At 34.5% G+C, this 21,401-nt stretch overlaps 1 protein-coding gene and 1 non-coding gene across 5 annotated transcripts; one reads left to right on the top strand and one right to left on the bottom strand.

Moving 5' to 3' along the window:
* Positions 1 to 2,102: 2,102 nt before the first annotated feature.
* On the bottom strand, positions 2,103 to 4,549 carry LOC114392807 (rust resistance kinase Lr10-like). 4 transcript variants are annotated; one of them, XM_028354048.1, is made up of 3 exons: positions 4,070 to 4,547; positions 3,713 to 3,952; positions 2,103 to 3,541 (listed from the first exon to the last, which is right to left on the bottom strand). In XM_028354048.1, the coding sequence occupies exons 1-3, from the start codon at positions 4,386 to 4,388 to the stop codon at positions 2,436 to 2,438; spliced, it is 1,665 nt and encodes a 554-aa protein (XP_028209849.1). In that variant the 5' UTR covers positions 4,389 to 4,547; the 3' UTR covers positions 2,103 to 2,435. The 4 variants fall into 4 exon arrangements, with proteins under 4 accessions (XP_028209849.1, XP_028209857.1, XP_028209836.1 ...); XM_028354056.1 differs by having other exon boundaries at positions 3,713 to 3,920; positions 4,070 to 4,180; XM_028354035.1 differs by having other exon boundaries at positions 3,713 to 4,549.
* A 15,503-nt stretch (positions 4,550 to 20,052) lies between these two features.
* LOC114404771 lies at positions 20,053 to 20,159 on the top strand. The gene has a single exon (XR_003665145.1). It is a non-coding gene; the product is annotated as a small nucleolar RNA R71 (small nucleolar RNA).
* The last annotated feature ends 1,242 nt before the right edge of the window (positions 20,160 to 21,401 follow it).

Below are 21,401 nucleotides of genomic sequence, written 5' to 3'. Positions count from 1 at the left end.
ATAAATTGGCCAATGAGACACAACGAAGTAAACATCACGTTGAATATCAGGCTTAAGTCCTCCAACAAAACAATCAATCAAAGCCTCACTAGTAACACCCTGTACTCGATTTGCAAGAGCAGTGAATTGTGTATAATAATCATGCATATACCTTACTTGTGACAGCTTAAACAACTGAGATCTAGTACACTCATAAAGGGATGGACCAAATTCCAGTTCTAAGGCTTGAGTAAATTCAATCCGAGACTGAAAAAGTGTAGTTCTATTAGTCATTTGAAATGAGGGAACTACCTTTTTCTCTGTGTGAATTGCAGCAATCATGAGACGTTGAGGGTCTGGAGTATTGTAGTAGTCAAAGAACTGCTCTGCCTTGAAGATCCACTGGAGCACTTCAGATTCGTCGAAACAAGGAAAATCGAGCTTCACATTACGCACCTGGAACGGTGGATGTGGCAGATTGTGGTTCTCACCGGAACCAGAATTCTGTTTCAATAACGACTTTACCGCAACTTCCAAGGACTCAAATCAAGCTTTGTTGTCTTTCTGATCAACCTCCAGCATTTCCAAAACCCTAGCCATTTTTGTAGAAAGCTCTTTCAAACGAGTATTATCGGCAATTGCAGAATGAAAGCACCAATGTAACAGTTGTACCAAAGGTACTAGGCTAACAAGAGTATTTAGATATTCGGCCTAACCAAATACCTAGGTTCTTTCTTTGCCGATGGGGTACTAAATTGTGATCGGAAGGGTACTAGGCTGTGCTCGAGCTAGATACCTACGATTTCTTCCTTCATGAGAGAGTTGGAGGTATTCGGATATTCGATCTAGCTGAATCTAAGGTTTCACCTTTGTCAAATATTATCCAGAGTATTCAAGTATTTTGGCTAGGCCGAATGCCCAGATTCTTTCTTTGCTGAGAGGGTACAAAGCCATGGCTGAGAGAACTAGATCGTGGTCGAGAGGGTACTAGATCATGATCGAAAGTATCCTATGCCCGACTAGTATACTTCTCAAATAAAAAGAGCAAGGTCAGTATTGCATTTTAAATGGCCCTCAAGTGGTTTTTGCAAACCATAACAAGGGAGTTGCTATCAACAGGACCTGGAACATATCCCTTGCTGCCCGAGCTTGCCTCCAATTAATAAAAACAGCATCTTTTCAGCGAATGGCACTCTCATCCGCTTCCATAATGTCATTCCAAAGTTTAACATTTTGTTTTCTCCTTAACAACATAGCAACCCTGCATTAGTTTCCAGAAACCATGCCAGCTTCCTTCCAAACACCCTCACTACCATTGCAGCTTATTGAAGAATTATATAGATATCATTTTTCTACGTAAACGAGCAGAGCTATCTTGTCACTTACCACTCACTCTATATCGCCTAAATCCACATATATGATGCAGTAAAAAAATAAACTTCCAATAAAATCATTAAAAACAAAAGATCTTCTAGTAAAATTTTCTAGATCATTGTCAGATCAAGCTAGTAAATTTATTGATGTTTATAAAAAATGAAAATCCCATTATTTCTGCGAGTTTACATTTCTTTCCAATGATTTAGCACTTGTTTGTATCCCCGTTGTAATTTTAGTGGTGTTCATTCCAAAGCAGTTGTAACGTGTGAGTAACGAATAAATACCCTCTTGCAAACGTACTTTTAAAGCTTATCAACGGTAACTCAAACATTTAAATGGTAAAATTCTCGTGAGTCATGAAATTTCAAAACAATCATCCTAAAGAAATGATAAAAAAAAGCATTGGTTTTTTATTAGTAAAATGCATTGGTTGCTAATATTTTTAATTTAACTATCGGGATCATTAAAACTTCTGTTTTGCAAGACAAAAACTGTAGGGATCATTAACTTCTGTTTTTGAGGCTACATCAATGCATTTTAACAAAATAACAAATTGAACCAAAGGAGGACGAACCTGGTGCAGCGGTAAAGTTGTGCCTTGATCACTTGTTGGTCATGGGTTCAAATCCAGAAATAGCCTCTTTGCATATGCAAGGGTAAGGCTGCGTACAATATCCCTCCCCATACCTTCGCATAACGAAGAGCCTCTGGGCAATGGGGTACGAAGTTTTTTAACAAATTGAACCAAAGAAAAAAGATATAATTTTGTATTGCAAGACAGTCCGCACTATACGAGAATCTTCCATCCAGACAAGTGTAGAAACTAAAATTCTTAAGTAAAGCCTTAGAAGCTTCATCTAACAAACAATAAACAAGTAGATTGTTAAGCTTACACGGATAACAGACTATTAACAGTGCTGATAGGTCTTACAACTTCTATAAAATACATCTTCTATTCAGACATGAAGTCAGAAACTAAAGCTCAAAGTATAATCCTAGAAGATTAATGCAAGAATAGGAAAAAATAAACTAACATGTAGAATAATAAGCCTATACGGATAATAGACTATCAACATCATTTACTCTTCTATTTCATGAATAACTTCCAACTCGAAATTCTGACGTCTTATTGGAACAAGAGCATTTGTTCTAGAAGAACCAGTGATGTCAAAAGGAGTAGGAGGTGCAATTAAATCATCTCCATCTCCTTTAAGCATTTGTACCACAGTTTTCATGGATGGGCGGTCCCTTGGATTCCACTGAATGCACCTAAGTCCTACAATGGCCAGTTTCTTTGCTATTTGAACATCTCCCTCATCCTCAATAGTAACTTGAAAGTCTCTACCTTCCAGCAAATTATGGATCCATTCAGGGTATAGAACTTGGAAAATTTCCTCAGCTGACATATTTGTATTCTTTCTTCCTCCCACCATCTCTAGCAACAACATTCCATAGCTGTAAATGTCAGACTTGTAAGACACGTTACCGAAGTTTCTTGAGAAAACTTCAGGGGCAATGTACCCTAACGTTCCTCTTGCTGCGGTCATAGACACCGTGCTTTGATTTTTGGGACACAACTTGGCAAGTCCAAAATCCGTGATTATGGGGAGGAAGTGGTCATCTAGTAAAACATTGTGAGGATTGATGTCGAAGTGAAGTATTCTATGATCACAACCAAGATGGAGATACTCAATCCCTGTGGCAACACCAAGAGCAATTTGTTGCAATTTCTCCCAACCGAGGAAAACATCGTTGTTGTCCGGTGGTGCTAAGAACTTTTCAAGAGAACCATTCGGGAAGAAATCATAGACAAGAGCTCGGTGGAATCCATCTGCGCAGAATCCAAGCAAGCGAACAACGTTAATGTGATGAATTTTTCCAATGATTCCCACTTCATTTATGAAGTCCTTCCCATCTCCAACTGTGTCATTGAGAATCTTCACAGCAACAAGAATTTGTTGGGAGAGCATTCCTTTGAACACTTTTCCATGTGCCCCTTCCCCTAAACTTTCACTAAACCCATTTGTGATTCTCTTAATGTCAGCATAAGTGAATCTAGTAGGTTTCATTGCCGCATAATCCTCCAAGAATTTCTCTATCCGAGCCTGGTCTTCTTCTTTTATCTTATAATATCCATACATGTAGAACAAAGCTTTAACCAGTAGCAGAAAAAGCATCAAACCAACTGTTGTTCAAGTTTTCAAGTTACATTTAAAAAAAAAATAAAAAATTGACTAATGTGACTGATAAATTATAGTTTCTTAAACTTATTTAAAATTTTCGTAAATTTAAGGACTTACAGAACAGCACTATATAAGCAGAGAAAGTAAAAAGCAAACATGGATATGTTGCATACCTGCAGCAATGAGTACAATAGTTGATGTTGGAATGGCGTTTGTTGGGCAAATGAAACATTCAGTTTCATCTTGGGTACCATTCTTCCATTTACATTTCTGGCCTTGTGCTTCACACTGATTACAGTTGGGTTTTGACCATTTCAAGATAGAGTTCATGATCATGATCTCCTCACCATCCAACCACTCCACGGACAAAACATCTTCCACCTTGGTGCAAGATATCAATTCAGGATCAATCCATGGATAGTTAGATAGTCGCCAAATCGGGCACAAAATTGAATTGCAAAAGAAGAAGGAAACATTATACTTCTCCGAAAGAACTGATTGGAATTTGAATGGATAAATAGAGTAATTACCGAGTTTTAAGAACACCTTGGGAAGGCAATTTTCAGGGTCATAAATTTGGATTTGCTGAGACTTGTAATCTATTTTTTTTACAAATAATTTAATTGGAACAGCAGGGAGCTCCAGCACAGTCTCATCTTTATCGTTACAAAACAGATCGAACCCAGGATGATGGCCAGTGGTGTGACTCAAATTGTTATTTCTGAGGTAAAATGGAAATTCAATATGAACGCGTCCACACTTCTCCCTGCACCGATCCTTGCTTATGACAGGCTTCTCTAGCAGAAATAACACTGTCAATAGAAGATAAATTTTCTGAAAACTAAACATTGCTAACTATAAGCAGGCTAGAAATGCTTCGCTGCCTCATGTAGTTAAAAATGGATGAGAGCCGCCTTGCAACCATTTACTTCACTGTCACGGTATAATGTAGTTAATAATGATCTCCTCAGTTTTCTTTTTCATCCAAAACCTTCAAACTCAAGATCTTTACTTAAGGATCCAGCTCTTCTTTTACTTAAACCAACCACACGGTAGTTATGACTTGTATTTTAATTGTATTTGTTTTAAGGTATAATATTACATTAAATGACATTTTGAAAATATATTAATTAGGATATTTCAGTTAAGTAAATTTGAAAATACGTTTGTTTCGATTTTAAAATTATTAGAAATATTTTTTTAAATTCAAAATTATTGAAATAAAAAAGTACGTAAAAGTAGAAATGGAAGTTATGACTATGTTAGAAAATAATTTTTCATATTCTAATATAAATATATTTTTCTCATATACATCATCAGTGGCGATCCAATTTTATTTTCAATGTGTGCAAAAAACAATGTAACATTTTTTATATGAAAAATAGTATAGGTTTTATGAAAAGCTATTTAAAAAATGGACGTAATAAAAATCATAAGAATAAAATAAAGATTAATTTATTTTTTCTTTTATTCTTTTGCAACATCCGTAACAAGCTTTAAGGGAGTACGCCCAGGATAACCGAGAATCGACACCGGAGATTGATGATCAGCAATGAACAAATGATTTACTAGAAATGAGTAAGCCCCTCATATATCACAGTAGTCAATGCTATTTTAAAAAACATGAATAAGTTCCTCACTTTCAACTCCTCTAGTCAGTTAGTTCCCTGTCATCTATTGAACATTAACGTCGTTAGCAAGGTGATTAGCCACGTTGTTTGTCACATAAGCAGCACGTGGCATATCACTTGGTTGCATAGTAGGTGACAACTCACTAGGGATTGAAATGACATAATTTTTTGTATTTTATTCTTGTAAAAAATGATATTATTTAATAAAGGATGCAACTGAAAATTGATGGCATTCATAATGGTAACTCTTCCATTGTCGGATACTTTCAATGTTAAATAACACCATATGATAGTAGTAAAATGTTTTAATATAATTTTTATCAGGTAAGTATATTTGTATTTGTGGGTGATATGAATAGAAAATGTATAAATAGATGATGATTTAATTTTTTAATAGATACAAATTTTAATTCAGTTTTTAAATATATAGAAAGTATGATAATTTATGTTTGTCGTACACTTTAATAAAAATCAATTCTTCTATTTTATAATTTAATATCAGATCAATTTTTAAATATTATATCTTAATGATAAAATAATTTCATAAAAATTTAATAAAAAAAATAATTATCGCATATTTTACACATTTATGATTAAATCAAATTTTTTATTGTTTCATAATGTTAACCATTTATGCCTTCGAATATAAGGAAAAAGTCATTTACCCACGAAAAAAGTTAGAAGATAAGAGGTATAGAGTGTGTTTATCGTGAAGAATAAAGAGATTTATCTCTTACCATTGACTGAGAGCATCTTTGAAAATCTATTACAAAGTTATTATGTTAGATGCACAAATAATTTTATCAATGGACTAAAATCTTTATTTTTATATTTTTTATTTATTAGACTTATATTAAAACACGTACTATAATATTTTCAACTTCAAATTAAACATATTGAATGTGTGTTCAATGTTAAGTAACATTTTTGTAATATGAAATATTAACCTTTAAATTAAAGTAAGAGAAGGAGAATTTAGATAATAAAGAGAGGAAGACGTGAGGTTCGCATGGTGGAAATTTTCAATGAGATCCATTTTCCGTAAGGTCCACTCTCAGAATGCTACCCGGAAAAATAAACTTTTATTTATTTAATTGTTAATTAATTATGTATTTAATCTAAATAAAAATCGTTTGATTATATCCACGTAACCGACTTATTTGTGGATGTAAGTCTGGAACCGTGCACCACACTCCCGAAGTTATATATAAAATAAAATATAACTTTTCTGTTGTAGAATTTTATTTAAATTAATTATTTAATTTTTTAAAATTTAAATTAAATAAAAATAGTTGTTATATCCTTTTATTTGACCAAATTGTGCAGTTGAAAATATCCAGGTACATCAACGTGCTCCGTCCTAGTTCTTTCTAGAATAAAAATTATTTGTTAGTTATTATTAATTAATTCTGTTAATTTATTTAAATCAAATTTTTATATTTATCTTTTGTTGACACAGTTTATGGCTGAAAGCTTCATTTTTGTTTTAATCCTTCCATTAATCAAGAAAAAGGAATATAACTAATTTAAAATTTAACCGAAAAATAAGTATGATAAAAAATGATTTCTGTTAAAGGTTTATAACTGAAAGTTTAAGTCATGTGGATCTAGAGATGTCACAAAGATTCTGACAATTTTATTTTTTAATTATTTATATAAGCATTTTCTATTTATTAATTACTTTTAATTAAAAATGTTAGTATTAGTCCAAAAATTATCTTGAGACAAAAACGGGTCGTGAACTGGTATTTTACGTCCAGACCCACTTCCTTATGAAAATAAATTTTTTATTAACATTTATTAATTATAGACAAATTTGTTTAAAATTAAAAAAGCAATTGTTCTAGTATAAAATAATTTAGTAATTATTCTAAAAGAGAATAAGTTTTATGTTTGTTTATGATCGGAGAAATTACTTTTTTAAAAGAATAATTAATTTTATGAGAAGATATTTCAAATATATTTGATCATAATTAAATTTCATTCTTTTAAAAAAGTAATTTCTCTAAAAGGTTGATTTATATTTTCATATCAAGTAAACATACGAGACAATCCAGTCAAATTCATGTCACATCCAATTGATAAGATTATTTAATATATATTTTAGGGAGACTTTTTCTTTCCGAATCCAGTTTGTCTAAAAGCGTGAAAGATAGTGGACAAATACACAAGTTATCTTGCTTCTTTCTAAGAAACTCTAGACAAAAATAAACCCATATAAGACTCACATTAAGACTTTAATAAGATTAAACATATAGAAATTATTTATTACAAATACATGGATTTAAGTATGGATCTTTGATGTAAAAAACAAAGGTAAAATTGGTTTCACTCCTTACAAAGACAACTTTAAAAGTTTGATTATAATATAAAAAAAGATTTTAATTCCCCATGATTAAAACAGTGGAAATTCTAATATGCAAGATTAGTTTTTACATTTATGTAAAAGAAAATGTAGTTTTTTACATAGATAAAAAGGAAAACTACGTCTTGTATGCTGGTTAAATTATATTTTTAGTTCTTTAGTTTATTTATTGAATTCACTTTTATCTCTTTTTTTCAAAAATATTTAATTAGGTCATTTAATTTAACAAAAACACACTAAAAGAAAATAGATTAAATTTTTTAAACTTAAGTGATTAAAAAAAACTATAAAAAAAATGAGAGGCGAAATGATATTTTAACGAAATAAGAACAAAAATTAAAGTTAAAATATCAATTAATTTAAGAGGAAAATATGTATTTAAGCCAATAGTTTTAAGGATACGTGCATGCATAAGATTTCTGGCATGTTACTCTGAGAGTGATATGAGTAGGAAAAATATGCCAGCAGCCCGATCCAAGACGTCGAAAATGTATATATTAATAGTAGGAAAAATATGCCAGCAGCCCGATCCAAGACGTCGAAAATGTATATATTAATTTGTGAGGGATTCCGTGTCTGCCGTGAAGAATAGAAATTTATCTCTTAGTTGACTAAGTGTGTCCAGTGCCCCTCACTTCCACTTTCCTGGTGCTTTTCCAATTTTTTCATTTATTTATTAATTAATTATATATTAAATTTAAATAAAAATTATTTTATTTTATAGTCTGGACCCGTGTGCCACACTCCAGAAGTTTTATATGAATTTAAATTTTCTGCTTTAGAATTTTGTTTAAATTTTTTTTCACAACACACATAACATTACACAAAATAATGTTTATTTTATATAATTTAATTTATAATTTAAAATATATATAAATTTTGTAATAATAAAAATTTACAATAAGTAAATATTTTGAACATATAAATTATATTTTAGATTTATGATGGATAGTTTATATTGTGATATATTTTTTTATAAATTATTAATAATTTTAAAAATATTCAAATTAAAGTTAATACTAATTTTTCAAAATTGTATATTAAAAAATACAAAAAGTTAAGTTAAATTGTTAAATTGATATTAAAAACACAAGATGATATATTAAATATATATTAGGAGTTGTAAAGGAAAATATGATAAGAAGTGATTTTAAACAAATTTAAAGTCTTTTTTTAAAAAAAAAACTCATACGAATAGAATCTTTGTAAACAAATAATATATTCCACAAAAATACTTTCAAACGATGAAAATAGATTTTGCAAAATAGGCAGAGTTTTCAAAATAAAATCCAATTTAAATCCTAAGTCAGTTTAAAGTAGAAAAAAATGAAAGTAAATAATACAAAGATTTATATTGATTTATCTATTACAACCCAATCTTCTTTTCCTACTAAATCACTGTTTTTTTTATAAATTAAACATATTTGTTGTTTGTTATTTATTTATTAGTTTTAATTAAAAATGTTAGTATTTTTACAAAAAAAATATCTTTTCAGAGATAAAAACGGTTCGTGGACTGGTATTTTACGTCCAGACTCACTTCCTTATGAAAGTAAATTTTTTATTGTAGACCAATTTTACGTCGTGGACTAGTATTATAAACCAATTTGTTTGAAATTAAAAAAAAAGTAATTGTTCAAGTATAAAATAATTTAGTAATTATTCTAAAAAAGAAGTTTTTATGTTTGCTTATGATCGGAGAAAATACTTTTATAAAAGAATACTTAATTTTATGAGAATATATTTCAAATACTTTTGATCATAATTAAATTTCATTCTTTTCAACTTCTGATTAGTTAATAATTACGTTGATCTAGTCTTACAGAAAAGACAATGTTACTTTACGCTATTGAATTTGTCTAAAAGGTTGACTTATATTTTCCATATCAAGTAAACATACAAGACAATCCAGTCAAATTCATGTCAGATGCATTTGATAAAATTATTTGATATAGATTTTAGGGAGACTTTTTCTTTTCGAACCCAGTTTGTCTAAAAGCGTGGAGGATGGTGGACAAATACATAAGTTATGTTGCATTTTTCTAAGAAACTCTAGACAAAAATAAACCCATATAAGACTCACATTATGACTTTAATTAATTTGATTAAACATATATAAATTATTTAAAAAAATTGTAAGGATGTTTAATTCCTCTTTTTTTTTTCCTTTTACAGAAATTGAATTATGTTAATTAATTTATTCATCACCAACATCAGAGCAACACAAAAAATAATATTGCTAAAAACATTGAGACATTCCTAAAAGATTTATACCTAAATAACATACCCAAATTATAAGAAAACCTATGGAGGCAACTATTGAAGAATTTATGTCTTCTAATTTTTTTTTTTCTAGTATGTAAATAAATTGCGAATATAGTCCAAGTAATAAAAGCCCAAGTTTCCTTTGGATCTCAATTCCAATATGATCCCCCAGCCTCATTAGCCCATACTGCTCCTAAAATAATACCTATCGTTAAAAAGATAAAATCCTATACTAAGATAATTTGGAGTCACTATTATATACTATCCAAGGTCCACAAAATGGACATGGCAAGTGATGTGAAACTCCAATATGCGTCAACACTCCATGTCAGTCCTGCCGCAAGAGCATGAACACATCGTCGTTAGTAGCCAAGCGACTAGACGGACAAGTTATCTCTAAACACCGCAATATTTGAATATTAATGATAATGTTACAATCCCCTTATCAAGTGGCAGATACTTAATTATCTATAAAAGATGAATTATCTCTAAGTCACGACTTATTTACTAGCTATTATCTACAAGATAGGAATTATTTTCAAGGGTTGTTACACCATTGTAACAGTACCTACAAATAAGGACCCTAAGTTGCAATCCGACTCTATAAATACTAGGTTCTATCTCAGTTTTCATTACATTCTCAATTCACTTACGTACTTACTTGAGCATCGGAGTCCTTTGTTTTGTAGGTCCCCCCTCATGTTCTCATAACAAAGGGTACCTTCAGTCCGACATGTGAGATCGTGGAGCCCATCTTGGCCACGTTGATCCTGACGTTGCTTAGCTCCAAATTTTGGTAAGTACATTTGGCACCCACCATTGGGTCGTGGTAAAACTTACCTCACTACCTATTTTCACCGATGGTTAGCATGCAGCCTATCCTCAGATGTGAGACACGTCTAGAGAGCTCCATTCCTCCCCCAACATCCATGACAAACAACTACACTCTCCAACAACTACAAACACGTATTGTAGAGATGGGACATTGCCATGAAGAGGAGCTCAAAAAGCTTAAGGTAGACCATGACCAATTGGAAGCTCATGTTAGATGCCCTAGACAATGCATGAATGTATTCCAGGGGAATTGCACCCCTGACACACCATCAACACCCAAGACGATCCCAACCTGTCGTACATACACCACCATGAAGGGCGAACGACTTGCCGACATTCTTTTATTGATCAAATTATGGAAGTCGACCTGCCCTTAGGTTGGAAATCACTCAACCAATAGTGTTATTATGGAACTACCAATCCAAATGAGAACCTGGACGCATTCCTCACCTAAGCCAATCTCTACACCAACAACGATGCAATCTTGTGTCGTATTTTCCCAACATCCCTCAAAGGGGTAGCATTGACATGATATAAAGGACTCCCTCCACAATCCATCGACAGCTTTGACACCTTTGTCGAACGTTTCAGCTCTCAGTATGCAAGCAGTCGGTCATGTGACCAGTCTGTTATAGGCGGAAAACGAATCACTTCGTAAGTTCATGGGCAGGTTTGGACGAATTGTTGTCTAGATCAGGAATCTTAACCCTAAAGTAGAACTACATTCCATGCTACTTGCCTTATAGCCTGGAAAGTTCGTAGATAGTCTATGAAAAAAACCTCCCAACAACATGAACAAGTTACGCGAGCAAGCCAAAGGCTATATTCAAATAGAGGAGATGTCAAGATTCAAAAACAAGGTCCAAAAAGCTAGAGAAAAGTGAGACAAAAGAGAAGTAGGCACCAGGACTGAATTACATAAGTTGGACAAGAAGTATAAGCTAGACAAGTGTCATCCTCTCCTAAGGGGACCCAGGTATGAGCGTTACACACCTCATATACCCTTAAAGCTGCCTCTGGCAATTCCTCCAAGATTAAGGTTAGACAGAACCAAACACTGTAGGTACCATCACAATTATGGTCACAATACAAAAGATTGTTGGTCTCTGAAAAATAAAATTGAAGAACTCATACAAGCTGGGATATCTAGCTTAATTTGTGAAGAGGCCTAACAATAACCTAGCAGGAGCAAAACCCGGACGACACCAAGAGGACCAGCACAAAAACCATGATGCACATAGAAGGAGGGAAAAAGCATAAGACAGACGGAGACAAAGGCATCACCAGCAAAGATGGGAACATCAACCTCAACAAGAGCAGGAAAACGAGCATGCGTAACAAATCGAAAATGTAATCAACACCATTGTGGGTGGATCTTCCTATGGAGGGATATCTAGTTAGTCTCGAAAGCATCATCTCCACACCATCTGAGCCATTGACATCAATTGTGTCGACATACAATCTCCAAGAAGACTTTCTTCCATAACATTCATCGAAAGAGACTTCAAAGGCATCAATCCCATCAACCAAGATGACCCTATGATCGTCTCCATCGTGATCACCAATTTCATGGTGTCCAAGGTCCTCATTGACCAAGTGATGTAGCTCCATGTGGAGCTTGTAGGCCTTGGATCTTCTTTATCAATGGAGTCTTTTGCTTCTTGAAGATCAATGGCAGTAGAATGGAGAAGGAAGAAAGATGATTGGAGATGCCACTTCAAGGAGAAGATGAGTCTAGAAGAAGCTGACCACCATAGGAAGCCATGGATAAAAGCCATGGATAAAGTCTTTTTCATTAATTATGATTAGTGAATTTTAGCTATGGTTCAGCCCACTAGTCCAAGATTCTCCACTAAGTGTGCTTAGGTGTTATGAGGCATGTAAAACATGAAGGACATGCACAAAGTGTGACTATATGATGTGGTAATGGCGTGTAACAAGCAAATGCTCACCTCCCCCTTTAAAATTTAATTGGATTGGGCTTCTCCCAATTCAATGAAATTTATTTCCCAACACACACATCAAATATTCACTTAATGCATGTAAAATTACAAAACTACCCCTAATACAAAAACTAGTCTAGGTGCCCTAAAATACAAGGACTAAAAAATCCTACATTTCTAGGGTACCCTACCTACACTATGGAGCCCTAAATACAAGGCCTAAAAATAATGAAATATTAATCTAACATGTTCAAAGATAAGTGGCTCATACTTAGCTCATGAGCCCGAAATCTACCCTAAGGCTCATGAGAACCCTAAGGCCTTTTCTTGCATCTCCATCCCAATCTTCTTGGACTAGTGGCTATGTAGACCTCGGTTTTGCAGGAGAAAAAGTATAGACTAGAAGCTATGTAGACCTAATGATCACCTTTGGTCAAGCCTATCTCTCAAGGAGCTTCACTATTAGGTATTTAATTGCTGATATAGATACCTCATAATTTGCTTTGATGGGCAAGTGTTCGAGGCCGTATCTGAATCAAATAAACATTAAAATGTAGTAACTAGGAAGTGATCCTAGGTCGTTTCCCAACGAGCAATGATAAACCAAATATTCATAACAGATAGTAGGAAATAGTAACAAATTTGGGGGGGGGGGGTTGTTTGCTTTTGTAAATTAAATAGCGAGTAAAATTGAAATAGAAAAATATCATAATTAAAATACGTTGCTTCCCCTTGATTCACAAGCAAGTCTCTTATCCTAGGTTGCGAGAATTTATCCTTTATCAGTTTAACCACTTAATCCAACCCTAAATTAAATTACTAAGCGAAATTCAACATAAGGCATTCATTATGTGATTAAGTATCACATACACCAATTACTCATAAACGATCATTAAGCATGAACGTAAATTGAGCGTAGAGACAATTAATCAAGCACTAAGCATGCATGAATTAAAAACAACAAATTCAGAGTAATTAGTGAAGAGGAAAAACTGAATAGAATGTAACAATAATAATAGAACCTCAAAGAGAATTGTGCTTGATCCTCAAGAGAAAGCAACGATGGGGACTTAGCCTTCCATTAATCAATAGAGAACGAACTTATAAATTGAAGAACGAAATTTTATTGCTATTGGAATTGTAAAACGAAAAGATGTCTCAAAGAAAAGCCTAAAACTAAAAAACGAAATTAGCAGAGAGAGAAGAAGAGAGAGAAGGAGCTAAACTAGAACCTTGGTGCTGTTATATAGTTTTTCAGCCCCAAAGCTTACAAATCTGTTTTAAATCCAAGCCCATAAATAAATTAAATTCAAATCTAGATAAGATCTAGATTAAATAATATCTAGATGAGATCAAATCTAAATAATATCTAGATAAGATAAAGATAAGATAAGATTTAATTTTGTAGAATAAAATAGTCTGCCCTCTTCAAGTCCAAGCCCAATTCTGGATTCAAGCCTAAATAATAAAACTGCCTAATTAATTTGACAATTAAGATGAATCAGTACTTAAAATGGTGCAAAGAGGGTTAAGAAATAGGAGAAAATAATGGCACATCAAAACCCCCCATACTTAGCCTTTTGCACTCCTAGGCAAAATGAAATAAAGAACAAAGTCCAAGGATATCAAAGAGAGACAGACAAAACATTTACATATTTCTCAATGAACAACAAGGAATGAAAGGAATGGGTAACATCTAACATGAAGAGATCCAAAGAGTCAAGACATTCATGAAAATCATCCAAGCAACCCAATCATGGCAAAATAGTAAATCTGCTCAATAATGAAAAGTGATAAAGCCTCACAAGATATACACTCTATCTCTCAAGTGTCTAGGCTACTGTTTACTCTCGAAGCACCCATGAAAAGAAACACCACATAGACTTGGCAAGATTCTAAAATTGACAATCAACCCATAAACACAAGCACATGAGGATCAGAAGGTCTTTTAAGGTTGTAATGGGGCCAAGGACAAGGTAGGGAAAAATATGGAATAAGTAGCTAAATCCCAAAGGACTAGAGGAGCAATGGGGAATAAGTAGAAATTAAGCACAAGTAGTAAACCCAAACCCTCTAATATCAACAAAATCAACCAAGACTCCCAAATCAAGTCCTCATAACAAGACCTCATTTATTCAACTTCATTTCTTTTCTTTTATTTTTATTGAACAGTACGAAATTGAAGAATTTGTAGAAACTGAAATTTTTTTTTAATTTTTTTTTGGATTGAACAATACGAAATTTAAGATTAAAGCAAGAACTAGGAAATATATATATACATCAAGCATGGCCAAAATAGAACATTAAGCATGGCCAAAAATCATATCTTCCAATGAAACATACCCCCCCCCCCCCACACTTATTCCTAAAACAATTCCGAAGCTCCAAAATTCCTTAAGGGTAAGGTGATATCATGGTTTTTCATTTAAGGCTTGTAATGAGCTTCAAAACAAAGAAAGGGGAACATAGGCTCAAAGGGGCTATCAAAGGAATTAATTCAAGTTAAGTCCATTTGGCTAGAAGCTTATAAGAACAAAATTGCCTAAATCATTTCCAAATATGCATGTGAATTAGGAAGCATCAACAAGAATCAAGCCAAGGCTATTGTGCAAGCAATCAATGGGGCAAAACACACCAAAAGATTATGATGATGGATGGCTCAAATTCTCACAAGGTAAACTTATCACTTTCAAATTGAGCTTTCAAAACTATCATGACATGTAGAGGAAAAACAAGGATTTCAAATCACAAAATGTCAAGAGACTTTTATTTTCAGAACAATTACCCATTTCTTGAACATATCCTATAATTCAAAGAAAAATATGCAAAGTTGTACATGCAAACAGAATTGACCTAAACTATTAAACTAAAAACCCAACAAAACTAACAAAACTAGCAAAACCAAAACCAAAGAACTCCCCCCTACTTAAACAACACATTGTCCTCAATGTAGCACAATTAAAAGATTAAAAGCAATTAGACCATCAAATAGAATCGGACAAATGTAATAAAAGTAAAGAAGGAGATAGGAAAGAAAAACTCCCTAAGTCATGGTGGAGGAAGAGTAGGGTGGAGTAGGGAAGTCTCTTCCACCACTACGTCCACTAAAGAAGGGTTTGTGAGGAATGGCTTAAGTCGGTGTCCATTGACCTTGAAGCTCTTGTTTGTGGAGTCGCTTTTGATCTCAACTGTACCATAAGGAAAAACATTAGTAACAACAAAAGGACCAATCCACTTAGACCTCAACTTACCACTCATGTGTCCAAGCTTAGAATTATACAATAACACTTTTTTCCCGACCATGAAGTCCTTCTTAATTATTATGCTATCATGGAACTTCTTAGTCTTTTCTTTGTAGAACTTGGCATTCTCGTAGGCTTCTAGGTAGATCTCATCTAACTCACTCAGTTGCAACTTTCTTTCCTCACCAGCTTGATCCATAGAGAAGTTGTAGGTCTTCACTGCCCAGTATGCCTATGTGCTCAAAGAGCATCATCAAGCCTGGTACTTCAATCTTTCCTGCTTGGCTGCACAATCTTCTCTAAAATTCTCTTGATCTCCCTGTTAGAGATTTCTGCTTGTCCATTGGTTTGGGGGTGGTATGGTGTGGATACCCTGTGTACAACCCCGTACTTTTTAAGCAAGGCATGCATTGATTTGTTGCAAAAAAGGGTTCCTTGATCACTAACGATTGCTTTAGGTACTCCAAACCCTAGACATCAAACACCTCACAGAATAGCATAGGTTGCTGAGGCATTTGTTGTCGCCATGTAAGTGCACTTCTTTCTCTCTGACACTGCTCACAAGTGCTACAAATCTTCCACGCATATTTAATGATGGTGGGCCAATAAAAGCCACAATCATGCACTTTGCGAGCTGTCCTTTGAACACCAAGATGACCTCCCGGTGCGGAAGAATGATAGAATTGCAGGACTGAGTCAGTCTCATGATCTGGAATGCATCATCTAATGACCTGATCACTGCACAAATTCCACAAGTAGGGGTCATCCCAAATAAAATGCTTAGCATCACTTTTAATTTTATCTTTTTGAGCCTTAGATGCTAAGGGAGGAAAAACAGAAGCAACTAAATAATTGACAATGTTAGCAAACTAGGGAGTAGAAAGAGAATCAGAAATACTATACAATATATATAAATGATCATCCAGGAAATCATCCCGAATGGGTGAGTCCTCATCAGACACATGTTCGATCCGACTCAAATGATCAACAACTAAATTTTGTGCTCCGCTCCTATCACGAATCTCCAAGTCAAATTCTTGGAGCCAAAGCATCCATCGGATTAACCTAGGCCTTGAATCAGCCTTTTTCAACAAGTACTTTAAAGTTGCATGGTCAGTATAAACAATAATGCGAGTACTAAGCAAATAAGAACGAAATTTTTCAAGAGCAAAAACAATGGCTAGTAGCTCTTTCTCAGTAGTAGTATAATTCGCTTGGTCAGCATCTAAAGTCCTAGAATCATAATATATCACCCTAGGCAATTTATCAATTTTTTGAGCAAGGACAGCCCCCAATGCATAATTGGATGCATCACACATAAGCTCAAAAGGGACTGTCCAATCGGGTGCCTGGATGATGGGGGTGGTAGTCAGTGCTCTTTTGAGGCAATCAAAAGCCTCTTTGCATTTATCATTAAAGTCAAACTCTACCTCCTTTTGCAACAAGTTGGATAGTGGAAGGGCTACTTTGCTATAATCTCTTATAAAGTGCCTGTAGAATCCTGCATGACCAAAAAAAGATCGCACCTCTCGCACGCAAGAGGGGTAAGGCAATTGTGAAACAACAAAAATTTTTGCAGGATCTACTTCAATGCCCTTATTGGAAATAATGTGGCCTAAAACTATACCTTGCTCAACCATAAAATGACATTTTTAAAATTTAAAACAAGGTTAGTTTCAGTGCATCTATTCAAAACCTTTTCCAGACTATCCAAACAATTATAAAAAAAAGATCCATATACAGTGAAATAATCCATAAACACCTCTATGCAATTTTCTAAAAAATCACTAAAAATACTAATCATGCACCGTTGGAAGGTACCAGGGGCATTGCACAGGCCGAAAGACATCCTCCTATAGGCAAAAGTGCCGAAGGGGCAGGTGAATGTGGTCTTTTCCTGATCCTCAGGAGCAATAGTGATTTGCATATAACCAGAAAAACCATCAAGGAAATAGTAGTAAGATTTATCCGCCAGGTGTTCAAGCATCTGTTCAAAAGCTTGGTTACCTTCTTCTTCACTACATCAAGAATCACCGGGTTGACAGATATAATTACTGGAAAACTTGTTCCTTGTTGTCCTTCTTGAGGACTGACAACAGCTTCTCCTCTTGCTCATCAGCAAGGGAGGCAGATATAATTACTGGAAAACTTTTGCTATCATCCAAGTAAGCATATTTTAAATTTGATGGCAGAGGCTTCAATTCTGGTGTGGACGGCTTGATAATGGTAGAAGGAGATGGTTTCTTAGCCTGTACCTCATAAAGAAAGTCAGAGGTATGTGTACTTCTTGAAACATGGTTAGTTCTATCTGACTCTATAAAATCAATCTCAAGAGGTAAAACATGACCAGACATGTAATCAATATCAAATTAAGATTCACTTTCAACATCAAATTCAGACATATGATCAAGTACAAATTCAGATTCAATGCATGAAGAGTGACAGGCATGCAGATTAGAATGAAGATCAGTCATGTATTAATCAACAATATGGTCAATTATTTCAACATGAAATACAGAAAGATCTTCAGATGGGTGTTTCATAGCATCAAGAATATTAAAATGAACAGTTATATCACCAAACTCCATAGATAGTGTATCTGCATATACATCTATCTTAGTTCTAGCAGTTTTCATAAAAGGTCTTCCTAGAATGATGGGAACTGATCCTTTAGAAAATCCCTCCTCCATATTCAAAATATAAAAATCAACAGGGAAAATCAGTTCACCAACTCTAACTAAGACATCGTCTATGAAACCAGGAGGATAGGCAACACTTTTATTAGCTAAATGAATTACCACATCAGTTTACTGCAAGGGACCAAGAGATAGAGAATTAAAAATAGACAGAGGCATAACACTAATAGAAGCTCCAAAATCTAGCATGACATTGTCAAACTTACTGTTCCTTATGATACAAGGTATGCTGAATGTACCTGGATCTTTACATTTTTCAGGGATTTGGGGAACAAATTTACCAATCAATGCGGAGACATTTATGCCCATACTAATTATTTCACTTCCTTTAAGCTTTCGCTTATTAGTGCACAACTCCTTCAAGAATTTAGCATATCATGGAATTTGCTTTATTGCATCCAGCAGAGGTATGTTTACCTCTACTTTTCTAAATGTTTCCAAGATCTCCTTCTCTGCCTCTTCCATTTTTTTGTTGGAAATTGCTCTTGGAGGGAATGCAAGAGGGATATGCTGCTTCTGTAAATCAGAATTACCAGTGGAAGGTTCACCTGCATAGAAATAGTTAGGTAACTTACTCTTTAAATTTTTGTCATCATCTTTTTCTGGAGTAGAGTGAAGTTGGGCAAGTTCATTTGTGGATGAAGAAGATGTTGCTGGTTGAGGTTCTTGACACTGCTTTCCCGACCTCAATGTAATGGCACTCATATTTTTGGGATTTTGGACAGATTGAGAAGGTAATTTGTCAGAATTTTGGGACTGTTGTTGATTTATATGTGTAGCCAATTGTCTCATCTGATTAGTTAAGCTATGAATGGAGGCTCTGGTCTCTTGTTGAAATTGCATGTTTTGCATAGTCATTTGCCTCACAAGTTCTTCAAGGGAAGGTTGCAGAGTAGCCTCAACTGTTTGCTATTTCTGCTGGATTGGTGGAGGAACGTATGGTCTGCTTGGGCCAACAACATTCTGAAAATAAGGTTATTGTTGTTGTTGTTGCTGCTGTTGTGAAGGATTCAACCATCTAAGGTTGGGATGATTCCTCCACCCGGGATTGTACCTGTTGCTGGAGAGGTCATAATTGTTCTGTTGTGGCTGATTTTGCTGTTGAGGTTGAGGAGGTTTGTTGTAGATGTTTGCAGCATAAGCTGTAGGCTGTTCAATTGCTTCAGATTGTTACACAGAAGGGCAAAGGTCTGTGTGGTGGTCGGCAAAGAAGCATAAACCACAGAGTCTGGTGACAGGTGCAGATTTTTTATTCATGGCCAGTTGGGTTACCAGGTTAACCAAGGCATCTAGTTTACCTTCAAGCTTCTTAGTCTCGACCGATGAAGATGAATTCGTGGCTACTTCATGCACTCCTCTAATGACAATAGCATCACTTCTGGCACTAAATTGCTGGGAGTTTGAAGCCATCTTCTCAATTAAATTTTTGGCTTCAGCATGGGTCATGTCTCCAAGGGCTCCACCACTGGCAGCATCTATCATACTTCTCTCCATGTTACTGAGTCCTTCATAAAAATATTGGAGAAGTTGCTCAGAAATCTGGTGGTGAGGGCAACTGGCACATAGTTTCTTAAATCTCTCCCAGTATTCATATAAGCACTCTCCACTGAGTTGTCTAATGCCTAAAATATCCTTTCTGATGGTCGTGGTCCTGAAAGCAGGGAAATTTTTTTCTAAGAATACTCTCTTGAGGTCATCCCAGCTCATGATGGACCGTGGAGCAAGGTAATAAAGCCAGTCCTTCGCCACTCCCTCTAAAGAATGAGGAAAGGCCTTCAGAAATATGTGATCCTCCTGAACATCTGGGGGTTTCATGGTGGAGTAGACAATATGGAATTCTTTCAGATGTTTGAGCGGGTCTTCACCTGTAAGGCCAAGAAACTTTGGAAGCAAATGAATCAGTCTAGTTTTAAGAACATATAGGACATCCTCATCAGGGTATTGGATGCACAAGCTTTCGTAGGTGAAATCAGGTGCAGCCATTTCCCTTAGAGTCCTCTCACGGGGTGGAGGTTGTGCCATGTTCTCAGAATGTTCAAAACTATAATGCTCAAAATCACCAATAACAGAATGCTCAGAATGCTCAAAAGGTACTAAATGATGTCTAACTAATCTATGAAATGTCCTATCTATCTCAGGATCAAAGGGTTGTAAGTCAGATGGATTGCCTCTAGTCATACACTATATTCAGCATGCACAACTAGTTGCCTTCTTATGCAAGTAATAGTGCAGGTTTGAACTATAGCTACCATTAAATGATATCCAAATGACTTGAAATTTTGTGAGCAACCTTATAAAATGATGAGAAGATAGCATAAAAAATTTCATACGAAAATTCAAAGTCTAACTATGGAAGCTAAAAATGGTAAGTTAAGAAAAATAAGAGAATAAAACTTGGAAAATAAAAAACTTTTGACAGAATCATTTTTTTCGGACGATGGGGACCTCAGCTGGCCTATAGCAGGCTTCCATGGGATAGGAAATTTTTTTCTACCCCAAATAAATATATAATAATTGTGATTTTGATAACCGGAGCAAAAGTTATGGCCGTTTGAAGTTTTGACAAAAATAAAATTCGCTACTTTTTTGGAACTTTCAAATCTGACCAAACTAAAGGCTCTAGCTATTTTTACCACAAAATATGGATTAAAAGAAGTTACCACAAAAAAATTAAGCCAAAAATAACAACTCTAGCTACTAAAACAAAAAATCCCAAATAATTCAGCAAGGGTGGTCGCAAAAATCCATCGCAAAACACTATTCACAGCAAAACACCAAAACTGAAACAGGGGAAGCGCTGAATAGAAAAACTAAAACAGAACATTCACTAAACAAAATAACAAGGTACTAAACAACACTGACACAACACGAAAGAATTAAACACTA

Source organism: Glycine soja, chromosome 2 (assembly GCF_004193775.1).
Source record: "Glycine soja cultivar W05 chromosome 2, ASM419377v2, whole genome shotgun sequence".
Lineage (NCBI taxonomy): Eukaryota > Viridiplantae > Streptophyta > Magnoliopsida > Fabales > Fabaceae > Glycine > Glycine soja.
This window is presented reverse-complemented; position numbering and strand designations above follow the sequence as displayed.

What these genes read in the sequence shown, in the direction of transcription:
- LOC114392807 (XM_028354035.1), bottom strand. Translation starts at nt 4,388, where the DNA reads ATGTTTAGTTTTCAGAAAATTTATCTTCTATTGACAGTGTTATTTCTG. An exon ending in TATTGTACTCATTGCTGCAG is followed by an intron (nt 3,542 to 3,712) that starts GTATGCAACATA and finishes CTTGAACAACAG; the next exon opens with TTGGTTTGATGCTTTTTCTG.